Source organism: Mytilus edulis, chromosome 8 (genome assembly GCF_963676685.1).
Source record: "Mytilus edulis chromosome 8, xbMytEdul2.2, whole genome shotgun sequence".
Classification (NCBI taxonomy): domain Eukaryota; kingdom Metazoa; phylum Mollusca; class Bivalvia; order Mytilida; family Mytilidae; genus Mytilus; species Mytilus edulis.
Window position 1 is genome coordinate 59,818,162 of NC_092351.1, and position 16,629 is coordinate 59,834,790.

Consider the following 16,629-nt stretch of genomic DNA (forward strand, 5'->3'; position numbering starts at 1 on the left):
GCAACCGTCGTGTTGCTCATGTAAGTACAAACCTAGTCTGTTTTCCGGCCGTTATTGAAATTCTTGTTAATATTTGTATATTCCGAAGGCATACTGAATGTTTTACGGAGGAGACCAACCTAGTACAAACCAGGTGATAGATCTAAGTCAATAAGTCACATTCGGGGAAAAGGAGGACAAGACTGTGGCAACGACGATTGATACATATCCTTCGTTATCTTTGAAACCGATATTCCATAAAAGTCCGATGGCGTCTGAAATGTTTTTGAAAGGATGATTTCAAATGCACCACTTGAAAATCTTGGTTTAATAGCTCTATTGTGAGCAGCAACACTTACTCAAGGAAAGCATCACAAGAAACGTACTCCCTTCAGTATTGTGTCAACTGCAAGATATATTATATTATACTCCAAATGCAGACGCAGCTGGAAATTTTACAAAGAACAAGCTAATTCACAATTTGGAAGCTAAACTCATTTCTTTTGTCGGAAAGATTTGTTTTTAGCCGACGCTTATTGTCAATTGCTTGATGAAATTCAAGAGTTTGAGGCAAACTTATTGCAGTATTTGTATTTCGTTAAGTTAGTTGTGTTAGATGCTGTAAACATATTCGTCATACTTAGAACATTTAGTGAGAGGAAATTTGCTTCAAATAAAAAATAAACTCAACATTTGCCTCAATCAGTAAAACCAGCAGTTCTAAACGTACATTGGGGATATATTTAGTTCTATTATTAGAAATACGCTGTGATATTTCAAGAAACTGACAGTATCCAAATGCTCCTGTGAAACCTTGAAAACCCTTTACACACATACATATGTATATTCTCCGTAAGTGCAGTTAATCCAGGGCTGATACTAACATTCCGTATTCTAACATTCATCCATTTACCTGAAGGTGGCATGGTAGTTTTTCTGGCCCATAAGGGATAATGATAGACTTTTTTTTTTAGAATTTTCACCACTTTCTAACACTGCCAAAAATTCTTCATTCACATTTAACTGAAGTTCTTTCATTTTACTACTAGTATTCGGAAATGAATTTAAATATGTATCATAACCGTTTACTTTTTTGCTATCTTTAAAAACCTAGTGCTTTAAGGTCTTTTATCGTGCAGTGAATACAAAATTTCAATCAATGTGAGTCTTACATTTTTTATTGTTAAAATTATTTCACAGGTATGTACATTTTTGATTTTGTAATCAGAGTATGGGAGTGTTTGACAACCGGTTTGTTTACAACATGTATATATATTTAAAGATATCAGTCCAGTTAAGACTGACGTCATGTTTTCAACAGGGAAGTTAAATCCGTCGCTAGGCTAGGAAAACAGTGAACATTTCTAGACGTGAAATGTCGTTATCAAAAAGTTTACAAAATACGGTACAAGTTGAAAAATCTTGTGAGGTATGCGAAGTTAGTATATAAATACAGTGGAAGTGTTTTGATTGTAAGCGATATATGTGCAGTGCCTGCAAAGAAACGATCCACCCAAAATTTAAACATGCTGACAAGCACAAAATCGTAAAAACAAAAGATATAACCGAGGATGATTTGGAGGAAAAGCCTGATTTAACGTCCATTAGCTGCACAATTCATGACGATAAGTTATGCTGTCTTTATTGTAAGGAATGTTGCGAAGCAATTTGTTCCTTGTGTGTTACACAAACACATAGCAAGCATGAAATGATTGAATTGAGTGAGGGCTATGATATTTGCATTAAAAGACTTCAAATGTTCACCATGCAGATTGACGAGAGAATAAGATTCATTAAGTTATCAGAGACTGGTAGATATTTAGACGGAAAAAAGAAAATGGAGATGCAAGAAAGAGTACTTATCAAGGCCATCAAAAGTCATTCAGAGATACTAAACAGGGAATATGACAGGCAATGGGATAATTTCAATGACACCATCAGTAAAGAGGAAGCTGTAGAAACAGAAACTAAACGTATTATATTCAATTCAGCTGTCAGAGCAGCTGACGGAAACGAAACATTCAGCGTTGCCAGAAAAGGAAACATATTATTGGCTGAGGAAATGACAAGAATCAACCTTGACATTGAACGTCCACAAAGTTTCGTTCCCAGATCGATTTCGACAACGTCCATCGAATTAGTTCATGGGTGGCTAAAGGTAAGTTATATCAAACGTTATAACTGCAGAAAATCAATATGAAATAGAAAAAAATAATTGGTCATGGATACGTTTGTAAGTACAGCTTGACATGATACAGTTTAACAAATTGTGCACCTCTTCTTGCCGACTTGTTTCTTATTATTATGAGACTGACTTCATACAGAAACTTCTTAGGAAGAAAGATCAGACTTTAGCAATATCCTTTAACTCTACTTTCCGCTATATAGATGATGTACTTTCACTAAATAATTCAAAATTTGGTGACTATATTGAACGCATCTATCCCATCGAACTAGAGATAAAGGATACTACAGATAAAGTTAAGTCAGCCTCATATCTTGACTTACATTTAAAAATTGACAATGAGGGTCGGTTGACAACAAAACTTTACGACAAAAGAGATAATTTCAGCTTTCCAATTGTGAACTTTCCATTTCTAAGTAGCAACATTCCAGTAGTACCTGCGTACGGGGTCTATATCTCCCAATTGATATTCCCGTGCTTGCATTTTCTATCATGATTTTTTTATAGAGGGTTGCTGCTCACAAGGAAGCTATTAAACCAAGAGTTCCAAATGGTGAAGTTGAAATCATCCCGTCGTAAATTTTACGGACGTCATCACGAGTTGGTTAACCGTTATGGAATAACCGTTTCTCAAATGATATCGGATATGCTCCTTACGTCGTAACTACAATCCCCTTCCCTTTCATGAATGTCACATACCGAATTAGACTATTAACCGGATTTCTTATCACATAAGCAACACGACGGGTGCCACATGTGGAGCAGGATCTGCTTACCCTTCCAGAGCACCTGCGATCACCCCTAGTTTTTGGTTGGAGGTACGTGTTGCTTATTCCTTAGTTTTATATGTTATTTAATGTGTACTATTGTTTGTCTGTTTGTCTGTTTCATTTTTAGCCATGGCGTTGTCAGTTTATTTTCTTTATCTCTATATTACATCCCTCTTTTTAAACACTTCATCTTCTAAATCTGCGCACAATTTTATTATGAGAAAAATGGTTTTATATGTGAAGTTTTATCAGTACTATGTATGATTGTAAGTATTTAACATCCTTAGACAGACTGTTTCACAGTAGGTATATATAGTTTTTCGAGTATATATGACTTCGTTTTTCCGAGTAAAGATGATTAAACATGTAAACAAACAGAGATCATTTTTGTAAGACTTGAAATAGATGCATAAACCTTATATGCAAGACCATATAAGGTCAGTTACTATTGATGATAAAAATACATCACCTTTAAAATCTATATATCCTTAGATATACAGTCACTTTATAAAGATTCTTGTTATTGCATTGAGGAGGACATTTGTTGGAATAAATTCATTTTTATTTTTTATATGTCCGTGTTTTTTCGAGAGCAGTCAGTGTGTTTTTGTGCCGACAAGGTTTTGATCGAGAGATCAAATAAAAATTTCAATGGCTTAAGATGTAATATGTCAGTGAACTTTGTCTAGGGATCGGTAAATATAAGAATATAAACGTAGTTTAAGACTTGAACTTTCTATAAAAGTTTTGTGGTATATTACGATGTTGTAATTTGTATTTTGATTTGTCACTATATTATATATTTGCAACAACTGATATAGACATACATATCATATGTATGAGTGTATAATAATTTTTTGGTTTCAGTTTATCATAATAGATATAGGAAGATGTGGTGTGAGTGCCAATGAGAAAACTCTCCATCCAAATAACAATTTAAAAATTAAACCATTATAGGTTAAAGTACGGCCTTCAACACGGAGCCTTGGCTCACACCGAACAACAAGCTATAAAGGGCCCCAAAATTACTAGTGTAAAACCATTCAAACGGGAAAACCAACGGTCTAATCTATATAAACAAAACGAGAAACGAGAAACACGTATATATTACATAAACAAACGACAACTACTGTACATCAGGCATCATAAACATGTTTAGTTTGTTTAAATGACAATACAGATTATTATTATATAAAATCTATTGTGAACTTTTTACTAGGACTAAAGTGTACTTGGAGAAAGGAGTAGGGGCGTTTAGACCCGGCTATGGTCCAATAAATTTAAGTTATTGGGATTTATTATATATGGCACATAATGTTTGGAAAATATAAATGATTGACATGAAAATTGTTCGTGTAATTGCGTCATAATAACATCATAAAATGCACTGTTGTTATGAAAACAAAAAAAACTAGTTAAATGCAGTTTTCCATTAATATTTCCTTGAGGAAAAATTGTGCGCAGACAGGAAACAACAAAAAAATTGAAGTGAAGCTTTATTTCAACCATTGACATATTCTTACTAAATTTAAAATTGTTTCTTGTATGTGCACATACTTTTCCAATCTTATATATACTTCAAAGTTGACGTAAAACAAGAAAAATCGAGATATCTTACAAAAATATACACATTTTGTCATAGTTTTTTGCAATGGTAATTTGTTTAAAAATAAATTCGTTTTTATTTTCTGAACAACCTGACTTTAGTGTAATTTTGACAAGGTAAAGATAATGTATTGTATGTTTTAAATTTGTACTATACTTGGGCCAAGTGAGGGTCGTATTGCCCCTAATCCTTTAAACCTCGAATATAAAACACTCAGTAAAACGTAAACCGTATTAAACAGGAGTTGATTTCACAAAAATACTTAAGACTAAGATTGATCGTAAGTCATGAACAATTCAGAATACTTACGACCAATCTTAGTGGTAAGTTTTTTTTTGTGAAATCGACTCCAGATGTCTGTCCCCAGGACAATAGATTAAAAACAAATTTGCCGTGAAGCGACAAGCTCGAGAGTAAAACTTAAAAAAACCAAAACTATATAACGATTTATAGAACTTAAATAAAACAGCCGATACGCCTGAAATTGACAAAATGTACTACTTTAGCATGTTTTGTAACTTTATAGTTTCAAACTTGAACCATGCATTAATTGTCTTTGTAATTCCTTTTTTACTAAAAAAAAGCTTGATCAATCTGAAGGATTCTTCAGGATTCATACGAAAGAGGGTTTTTTAAACACTGAGATTAAAAATGATAAACTATCATAGATATTGGATTTCGGTAACAAAAGAATATTGATTTGTTGCAGTTGTTGGTTCAGTGTGCGTTATTGATTTCCCATAGACTGTAATGGTAACATTTTCCTCTTTAGCATAGTTTATATCGTAAACTTGGATATGAATAATGGCTCGTGTAGAAGCCGATATATGTAAACATATGTAGGTGTCGTCTGTTTATGTAATTCGTACGTGTTTTTGTTTCTCGTTTCTATATAGATTAGACCGTTGGTTTTCCAGTTTGAATGGTTTTACACTAGTAATTTTTGGGTCCCTTTATAGTTTGCTGTTCGTTGTGAGCCAAGGCTCCGTGTTGAAGGCCGTACCTTGACCTATAATGGTTTACTTTTATAAATTGTTATTTGGATGGAGAGTTTTCTCATTGGCACTCATACCACATCTTTCTATATCTATATGCGGTTGAATTTGCGGGTTACGAATTGTGATTTTTCCCGTAAAGAAGCTTACCCCAAAAATCCTTTCGTGATACGGCTCCTCGTGGTGAACAGTCCCATTTTTAACACAATCAGTTAATTGCAAATTTAATAAATTGAATATATTTTTTCTATGGTCCTCTCTTTTTTTTTCTAATCAACACAATATGTTAAACTCAATCACTTAAAAATAGAAACATATCTTATATTACTACAGAGAGATCTTTTGTTTACGCACCACTTTGGTTCCTCAATTTGAAACGCATTAGGGATATTGACCCAGTTACGGCTTCTGAGCTGTTTGGGACAATCTGAACGAGTTTAATTGTTGTTTTTTTAAGTGATATAATTTGGATTTAAATCTAATTTGGATATCATGATTGGTTTGATATCTGTTGACAACAACTCAAGCTTAATTAAATGCAACAAATTTTGCAAAACTGATACAATTGCAAATTGCCAGTACAGCCCCCTGTATATTGTATTATGGATTGCATCTATAAATAACTATGTTCACAATTACCTAAATAATACTCATGATTCACTAATCAATTACAAAATGTTATGCTTATATGAATCGACTGTTATCATTTGATATAAATGGTCTGTTATTTCGTAATTTTTCAGATGATTCACAAAAAACCTGTAGTTGTGGCTATCGAAATCGGAACAAATAAAATCGGGGCTGCTTATTGTGACAGAAGCGATTATGACCGATATATGAGTAACGGTGCAAGTAGTCTTAACTTAATGGTAGTGGCATTGGAAGGTCTACAGCCTGTTAGACTGGACTCGTGTGTCTTATTGGAACCAAATGGATCAGTCCATTCTATTGGATACCAAGCGTTATGCTACTATAACGAAAATGCCGAAAATTTAACTAACTGGTACCTTTTTGAAAACTTGGGAAAATCGCTTCACGGAGAAAAAGTTAGTACTTTTTAGTATATATATATTAAGTACTTTGTGTCTTTTTGTCTTTTTTATAAGATTTGATATTTTGATGCTAGTCGGTCTGATTAGTCAAACCCTTCCGAGCAGGTTTTACAATATGTTTTTTTTTTATTTTGTTACAACACTGTTTCAGGTCCATTGAGCTAATGTTATCTTTAAACGAACCATTTTTATCCTCTGAATCCCCTTGGTGAATTTGATATCTCACAATAATATATTAGGACACAAAAACGGGATATAAAAAGTCTCTGTTAACACATCACACTTTAAGGTGACTCGGGTGTCTTCCTCCATCTTTGATTTTGAAGAAGCAGATAACTTTGGTCTAGATATTTGATGAAATGTCCAAATGTTGAGAGTTGTATGTAATTTATGTAAAAGACTTTTGATAAGAATATAGAAAATTGTGTGTTTTATCATAATTACAGCTGTAATTTCTCAAAAATACTTTGTGTTTGATCAGATTTTTTTTCAACTTTGCCAAATAAGGGGAGATAAATCAGATAAAGTAATTTTTATAATAGAAAGTGTTATGAGTTTACCTATTTTGATATGTAGCAAGAAAACAAGTTCAGTGACCCCATTTTTTCTTTTTTTATCTGAAAGCATGTTATAAAAGCAATCTTCTCACATTTTATGTGAAAGTTCTGATAGTACGTTTTCTTTTTATCACACAAAATTTGATTTTCTATGCATGTTCCTAACATGAAGATCTCTACAAATCCAAGAAAGTATTTGCAGTGTTTGCACTACAGCCGCCAATAGGACTTACTCTCTTGGTATATTTTTAAGTGACGTGTCTTTTGTCTAATTTTATGACATTGTCCAATTCATGAATCATCAATACAAGTTATTATGTAACCCAAAAACGAATAATAATATAATTTGATTTACATTTTGAAACTAGACAAGGGATCAACAATATCTTTTTATAATAGGATATCACAAAACTCAACACATAAAATTTTAACAAATATGGGATACTGATCAGTACGTTTGAGTCAGCATTCTTTTAACAAATCGTTATTGATGTAAAAATGACCATTTGTAGTAGGTTAATGACATGGGTATGTTTAATTATATTGTATAATATTTCAGCACAATGCTAAGAATGCTAAAGGAACTGAAATTTGGTACATTCTATGGGTTTTCTTCCATTGTACATGTTGTATTCCCTTAAAAATAAGCTAAAACAGACATTTTAGAGGTTTCAAACCAAGGTTTTAAAATTCCATCACTTCTTATAGAATGAGTTATGGCAAACATTTGCAAAAGTTGTGAGGTGAAATTACTAATAATAATATATTTATCAATTAAGTTTTTGTGGTTATGTAAGTCAAAGTAAAAAATAGAACAGTCGTGTCGGCGCACTTTTCAACTTAGCATCTACTAATGAAGTTGATACACACTCATGCAATGGCAGAATTGTTGTTGTGGCATCATTTATTACCAAATGTTAACAATAGAGACCTAGTTTTTATTCCATTGGAACATATAGAGTGACAAAGCAACGAAACAATCAGACACCATCCCAATTTCAAACATAGACATCATTGAAGGAGTTCAAACGAGTCGAACTAATAGGTATACAGTGGAGATCAGTTCTAACCTCTCATTAAATATGTCAGAATCTGTCAGGAGAACTGTTCTAGGACAGTACGTAGAACTGTCAGCCTGACACCTTTTAGTCAGTTCTAGGTTAGAACTGTTCAAGCTAGAACTGATTTGGTCAGTTCTAGCTAGAACTGATTTGGACAGTTCTACCTAGAACTGATCCTGACAGTTCTACCCTAGAACAGTTTTAGACAGTTCTACCTAGAACTGACCAAATCTTTTTTGGCACAACGTTTTGTAATTGTGGGTCCTCAATGCTCTTCAACTTTGTATTTATTTGGCTTTTTAACTATTTTGATCTGAGCGTCACTGATGAGTCTTATGTAGACGAAACGCGCGTCTGGCGTATAAAATTAAAATCCTGGTACTTTTGATAACTATTTACACCACTGGGTCGATGCCACTGCTGGTGGACGTTTCGTCCCCGAGGGTATCACCAGCCCAGTAGTCAGCACTTTGGTGTTGACATGAATATCAATTATATGGTCATTTTTATAAATTTTCTGTTCACAAAACCTTGAATTTTTCGAAAAACTAAGGATTTTCTTACCCCAGGAGTAGATAACCTTAGCCGTATTTGGCACAACTTTTTGTAATTTTGGGTCCTCAATGCTCTTCAACTTTGTATTTATTTGGCTTTTTAACTATTTTGATCTGAGCGTCACTGATGAGTCTTATGTAGACGAAACGCGCGTCTGGCGTATAAAATTAAAATCCTGGTACTTTTGATAACTACTTCTACTAGAACAGTTCTACGGCTAGAATTGATTTATAATTTCTACGGCTAGAATTGATTTATAAATTCTACGGCTAGAATTGATTTATAAATCCTACGGCTAAAATTGATTTATAAATTCTACAGCTAGAATTGATTTATAAGTTTTAAGAACTCTTTTACTAAATATAAAGGCTTCGACAAAATAGCGATTAATATTATAAGGAGTTTTGCTATTTTGCCGGTTTTGATATGTGACTGTTCCAAGTCAGGAGTCTGTTATTCAGTGATTTTCTTTTGTTGATGTGTTACATAAATTATTTGTTTTTCTTTCATTTTTTGAACATAAATTAGGCCGTTAATATGGGGGGGGGGGGGGGGGGTGGGGGGTGGCATTATTATTTCAATTGTTTTACATTTGTCATTCCGGGAGTCAGGATGGCTCGTTTTACATAACAAAATTATCTGACCTTAATGTAATACGTTGTTCCGGCGGATCCAGCAGTTTTAAAAGGGGGGTCCCAACCCAGTCCCAACCCAGGAAAAGGCGGTGGGGGGGTCCAACTATATGTCCTCATTCAAATGCATTGATCGTCCAAAAAAGGGGTTCCAACCCTCCCCCCTCCCTCCCCTCTGGATTTGCACTAAAATTATAGTACTAGCATGTCCTCTTTAAATTTAAAATATTGAATCTTAAACAAATGTGATATCTGTTTACGAGTAGTTTTCATACCTCGGATGGACCTGTTATACAAAAATCTTTTGACCGCATCAATCTAAACTGACCTTATTTGTTCTTTCTTCCTGCAAATCTATATAGCTGCAAAGTAATTCAGTTATAATTTTAGGTCAAGAGGGACTGTAATATACAAGTTACAGCAATATTGGAAAATAATGACCTCAAAATTTTGTTCGCATGAATTTAAAGTGCCAGCATGTCCTCTTTTTATTCAAAGTATTGAATCGTAAACAAATATCAGTAGTTTTCATACTTCAGACTGAGTCGTGTTATAAAATCTTTTGAAGGCATCAATCTAAACTGACCTTATTTGCTCTTTCTTTCTGCAAATCTATATAGCTGCACAGTAATTCAGTTATAATTTTAGGTCAAAAGGGACTGTAATATACAAGTTACAGCAATATTGGAAAACAATGACCTCAAAATTTTGTTCGCATGAATTTAAAGTGTCAGCATGTCCTCTTTTTATTCAAAGTATTTAAACATAAACAAATATCAGTAGTTTCATACTTCAGACTGAGTCGTGTAATAAAATCTTTTGACCGTCATCAATCTAAACTGACCTTATTTGCTCTTTTTTTCTGCAAATCTATATAGCTGCACAGTAATTCAGTTATAATTTTAGGTCAAAAGGGACTGTAATATACAAGTTACAGCAATATTGGAAAACAATGACCTCAAAATTTTGTTCGCATGAATTTATAATGCCAGCATATCCTCTTTTTATTCAAAGTATTGAATCGTAAACAAATATCAGTAGTTTTCATACTTCAGACTGAGTCGTGTAATAAAATATTTTGACCGCATCAACCAAAACTGACCATATTTGCTCTTTTTTATGTTACTCTTATAGTTGCATAGTAAATCTGTAATATTGTTATGTAAGGATGGATTGTATAATACAAATGATAGAAATATTGAAATACCTAATTTCTTTTGCATCAATTTAGAGTGTCAGCGTGTCCTCTTTTTAATCAAAATATTGCATCATAAACAAATATCAGTAGTTTTCATACCGAAGACAGACTGGTAAAACAAAATTATGTGTCTGCAGCAACCAAAACTGACCATATTTACACTTTATTATGTAAATCTTAATATATAGATAATTTTATAGCTGCATAGTAAATCACTTATAAAATTGAGAAAGGAAATGGCGAAAGGTGTCAAAGCGACAACAAACCGACCATAGAGCAGACAACAACCAATCACGATGGATTGTATAATTCAAATGACAGCATGTCCTCTTTATATTCAAAATATTGAATTGCTAACAAATTTCAGTAGTTTCGATATATCAGGCTGAGTTGTTTTAATAACAACATTATTTGACCGCATCAACCAAAACTGAACATATATACTTTATCATGTAAATATATACATGTATGGCCTCATTGTAAACCAATAATATTTCTATGTCAGGACAGATATTGCATGATAAAGACGATACCAAATTTCGACATCGATTTAGCGCGCCATTATTTCCTCTCTGTATCGATAATATTATTATTTAAGGAATGACTGTAATATTTTTCTGTCTATGAAGAAATAACATAAACAATTTGGTGCACACTGAATAACGTGAGTAGCGGGTTTTTTAACAGTGTGCATGCACCACATTTTTTTATGTTATTTCGAATAGACAGAAAAAAATCTTACAGTCATTTCTTATAATTTAATTCTAACTTCCATTTTAAACCTTGGCAAACCATGAAAAAACTTTGATGACGATACGGTCACATGACTAACTTTTTTCTATGGGCTGATAACAAAATAACGTCAGCCAATCAGAAGACCCGTTACATCCAAAATTAAATTATTAAATAATGATCGTCACAAAAGTGACTTTTTAAGTCAGTATAGTCCATGACGTTTGTTTTTTTTAAACAAAACTATTTAACGGCATCATCCAACACTCACATGACTGATTCATATACTTTATTTTAAAATGAAAAGTACATGGATGAGAACTTCTCTTCTTGGAATAATTTGAAGGAGGAAAATGATTGGTTTCGTTTGTAGCCTAACGGCCAGTGGCAAATGTTTCATTCATGTTCAGATCGAGTTTATTTTTCTGACGTTCCAGACTCCCAGATTATCTACGAGATAATGCAAATGTAGCTTACATAGTTTTTTTTACGTTTAACAACACTTTTTTCATTAATATTCCATAATTCATCCACTGTATAGTTTTCGTTTGAACATTTGTCAAAACAGAATCTTAAATCATGAATGTAAATCCAAGGCAAACAAGGTAAATTAAGATTAAAATTCCATGAATTAAATGCAGAGTTATTTAGGAAGAGACTGTTAAAAACGGGGAACGAAGAAACGTAAACAATGATGTTCATATGCAATCTTATAAAAATATTTCTCCGATGAGTTGGATAACCTTCTATCCACTTTGATATTTATACATGTAACTGTTGAACAGTAAATAATATAGAAAAATAATATTATATATAGGAAAGTAATTGGGACGGATTTTTTCTTCTAAATTCTAAAGTGCCCTTTCTGCAGTGACGTCATTTAGAACTGTTCTACAGTCCTGACTGATTTAGTCAGTTCTGCTTACAGTTCTACGGTTAGAACTGATTTGGACAGCTCTACCTAGAACAGTTTTAGACAGTTCTACCCTAGAACTGATCCTGACAGTTCTACCCAGAACTGATGTAGTCAGTTCTACCTAGAACTGATCCTGACAGTTCTACCTAGAACAGTTCTAGGGTAGAAATGTTCTAGCTAGAACTGTTCTAGGACAGGTTAGAACAGTTCTATGACAGATTATTCTGACAGTTCTAATGAGAGGTTAGAAGTGATCTCCACTGTACTTCATTGTACTTTGAGGAAATATACACTTTTTACTCAATTCGATTAAATCTGATTTAATTTAGCAAAGCTTATTTGAACAACTTATATTGAAAATGTCTCTGATAAAAAAAAAAATATATAAATATTGCAGATAGAATTTACAAATGACACTTTGCTAGCAGAATCAAGGAGTTATACGGGATGTAAATTAAAGACAATGAAAGCTTTGGATGTTTTTGCAGCTCTTATTAGTTACATCAAAGGAAAGGTTCCAATACAGTTACGGAGAACCGAAGAAATAAACATCAATATTGAGGACATTTATTGGGTGATTACCATACCAAAAATGACAGCAGAACAGTTCATTCGTGATGCTGTAACGAAGGTAAGGATCTTCAACTAACTCATAAAGTATAATATCTAGCAACTTTTGCGTTCGATTCCAATTTTAACTGACTCGGAGTGTCAGTTTTCCTACCAAGGGGGTGCTTATTTCCAGACACGTCCTTGTTCTCATCCAATAAAAACTAACTGCAACAAAATAACCAATAGCGATGAAGTTGGCGATATACACCAAGCAATCAATAAATCAATATCAATAAATATATCATGTGTTGTGTGCGTTGTTGTTATTTAATTTGAAAAGTCACGATTTACACGAATGGAATTAAACCTTTTACTTGATGTTGTTCACTCAGGTACACCGTTTAGAACACCAAGCATTGTCAGGTTTCTATTGTCCCTCTGTTGTCCCTCTATTGTCACTCTAATGTCCATATGTATCAATATATTTCACTTCAATTATTACCTGTGGGGAAGTTTTCAATTCTCTTTCACAACTATGTTTATTTTGGCCTCTTCTCGATAAATAAAAAACAGTGCTCTGCAAAATCCAGTTAAGTTTGTTTTTTTAAAGAGTCAATGTATTTGAATTTTCTTTATATAGAGCATGCTATGACTTCAACATTTGCCAGATACTCCGGTTTGTCTGTACTCATAGTAAATTTAAGGTGAAAATGCAGTCATTTCAGTCAGAGGATCCACACGAACCTTAAAGGAGCACTAGCTATGAGATATATAAAAAATCTAAAATAAGATTTTTTTGTTCAATCATTAATGAAAGCGAAATAGTGAAATACTAATTCGCTTTAAGCAACAATTATGGCTCAATTTTGACAAAATAAACTAAGAAACATTAAAGATTAATTATTCACTTGCAAGTAAAAAATTAGACCTCATAAAATCCGTATTCATGTGAACTTCAATTTGACCGCTTAGCTAGAGATGGATAACGTATAAATCGTGCGTGATTAGTCTATTGAAGGTACAGAATGTCAACATTTAAAGTGAAAAAAGGTAAATCATTTAATTGACTAAATCGATCGACAAAACAATAGTTCTTTAATAGTTATCCCACAAGAACGCAGTGAATCAGTGTAAGATCACCCCGATGGCCGGAGGCCAGAGGGTGATCTAACACTGACACACCAAGTCCGAGTGAGATAACTATTTTACATCCCAGCTCTTTTAGATTGGACGAAAAAACATTTACAATTCATAAAATCTAGTTTAGAACGCCACACAACCATTATAATATACTTTATATATTACTATATGATGTATACACTTTATGACCCCCGAACACGATGAGTAGATATCAAACAATGTCAACTCGCCCCATTTGACTATCGGCCCACACTATATCGTCACTTTATAAAAAAATCGCCCCACTCTTGTTCACTGACTCGCCCAACTTTTGAAAAAGCATAAAATCAAATTGAACAATCAGTCTGACAACTCGCTTATTAACGAAAAAGGTTTAAATCCCACTGAATAAAGGTCTGCCAACTCGCTCCACTTAAAAAAGGTCTTGCTTCCTTTAAGTATGTTAAATTGTTGTGATTTTGTATCCAGTCCTCCTGGTGTAGTGGTATGTGTCGTGGCTTGATATGCTAAAGGTATTGAGTTCGAATCCCAGCATATACACTGGATTTTTTCTACGTGAATTTTGATAGATAGTCTTTTCCGTATAATTAATTATAAGTGTTATAGTGGGTTTGACATTCCCGCCAAAATGTAACAGAACAAAGGAAAGCATGCATAACAAAGAAACACAAACTGGGGTGATCTGGTAGGGACGATCCGGCTCAGATCACCCCTGTTAGAACAAAGGAGCTGGGATGTAACATACAGGTGAAAAAGAGGATTAACTTATTTTTTATGAAATTAAATAGACCTAGTAAAATCCAATTGCCCGATTTCGCTTAATCTATACTTGGTTACATACCTTAACCTATACCGTTGTAATTAAACTTATGAAGACAGACTTAAGTATAATTCACAATAACCGAAATTGTACCATAGCAAACTATGGTATTATTTAGTTATACAATGTTTTAATTTTAGCAACTGTGCTATTTAAAATTGACCTTGACCACAAATATACCATAGTTTTATGATGTCACAACAATTGATACTTTTTGAAATATTTGTTTGGCCCTAAAAGAGCCTTTTTCAGCAAACAGCTGTTTTAACTCATCATCGGCTTTTATGTTCTAATTCCGCGTTGGCAAGATTTAATTTCTTCTCCCGACATGCGTTCTTGCTGTTCTACAAGTTTCTTGGCAATTGCCAACTTTCGACATCTTTTGCGCATTTCCTTTCCTCTAAACGAGACTTCAAGTCTGGAAAACAAATATTGTTTTTATTCTAAAGATTAAATTAATCATATTTATTATAAGGCCTAATAAAAAAGTATGTTTTGGGAGACTTGTTAAAAATGCTAATGTATCTTGGACATAAATAAGATTAGACTGCTACGTTAACTCGACATAACTTTTCTTACTTAAAAAAATTGTCACGGAAGACTGTTATAATTAGGTAATGTAGGGTCAAGTTACCCAAAACGAGGATAAATTTTATGCCAATTTAAGTAGCATTTTCTAAAGGTTCATCTATACACTTTAACAAAAATGGCTGCGTTTACACCATGAATTTTTCTCTGAGTACAGACAAAACTGTGTAATTTGAAAAGTTTTAAAGCCTTGCAGCACCTAGATAATTTAATGTTACATCCAATTTAAGTTCTAAAATGTTAAAACACTTTATGGATTTTGATGAACATTTTCTTTCCTTGCCATAGAAGATGATGAAAAACACAAACACCTGAGTTTTCTTTGATGCAGTCCACTCATTTACACTTTTTAAATCACCTTTGTTGAGAGTAGATTTCTATTGTTCTTCTATTGTTCATTTAAATCAATATGTTACAATACAATTATTACCTGAGCATGCTGAGTGGAACCATCTCAAAGATTTAACCAGTCTTTGTTTATTTTTACACAACCTGAGGCAAGGAAAGAAAATGTTTTGCTAAATCCACGAAAGTTTTTATCTTTTTATATATCTAGGTGCTGCTAGGCTTTAAAACTTTTCAAATTACACAGTTGTGTCTGTACTCAAAGTGTAAAGATGAACCTTAATCTAGAAATACAATATCAACTATGGATTTGGCCTTTGATATGAATTAAATGGGGTATGATTTATTCAAAATCTTAAAGATAAGTATAATTTTTGTTAACTTAATAATGTTGATTGATAAAACAAATACTCACCCTTAGCAGCAAAACAATTTCATTTTCAACTGGGAATCGTCTATGCAGGTTATGCTTAAAATCTCCAATGCAGCATAATTATAGTCCGACAATTACATTCTTTAACCCGTCATTCATAAAACTGTCCTTGTGATTTTATTTTCCCGTTTGCTGCAATTCGTGAAAGTCTGTAATCATCACTGTCAAAATTTGGGTCTTTTCTCATATATTCAAATCTTCACATACTTGTGTCAGGGTAATGTCTTATTCTTGATCGCACACGTATAGCGATCATATGATTCTTTCTGTATTATCACATTTCGTAGGAAACGACATCTGACGCTCCATTACTGTCAATGAATCTTGTCTAACTGATATTCGCGCCTTTTAAGAAGTCCGTGATGTTTAGAAAGTGAGCGGGGTTTGAATGGCCCAAACCAAGGAGTATTTTACTAAAAATTGCAATAGGTTAAAACAGATATTTCATATTTTTGGATAGTTTTTCGGTGTTTCGTAAATTATACCATAGCTTTTGTTGAAACCCCTCGCTAA

The 16,629-nt window shown here is 33.2% G+C and overlaps 1 protein-coding gene across 1 annotated transcript in view; it reads left to right on the forward strand.

Moving 5' to 3' along the window:
• Nucleotides 1-6,284: 6,284 nt before the first annotated feature.
• Nucleotides 6,285-16,629, forward strand: part of LOC139485961 (heat shock 70 kDa protein 12A-like) — a 31,482-nt gene continuing 21,137 nt past the window's right edge. The window contains exons 1-2 of the mRNA XM_071270638.1: nucleotides 6,285-6,581; nucleotides 12,636-12,869. Of these exons, the coding sequence (XP_071126739.1) occupies nucleotides 6,372-6,581; nucleotides 12,636-12,869 (444 nt within the window). The 5' untranslated portion in view covers nucleotides 6,285-6,371. The remainder of the gene's footprint in view (nucleotides 6,582-12,635; nucleotides 12,870-16,629) is intronic.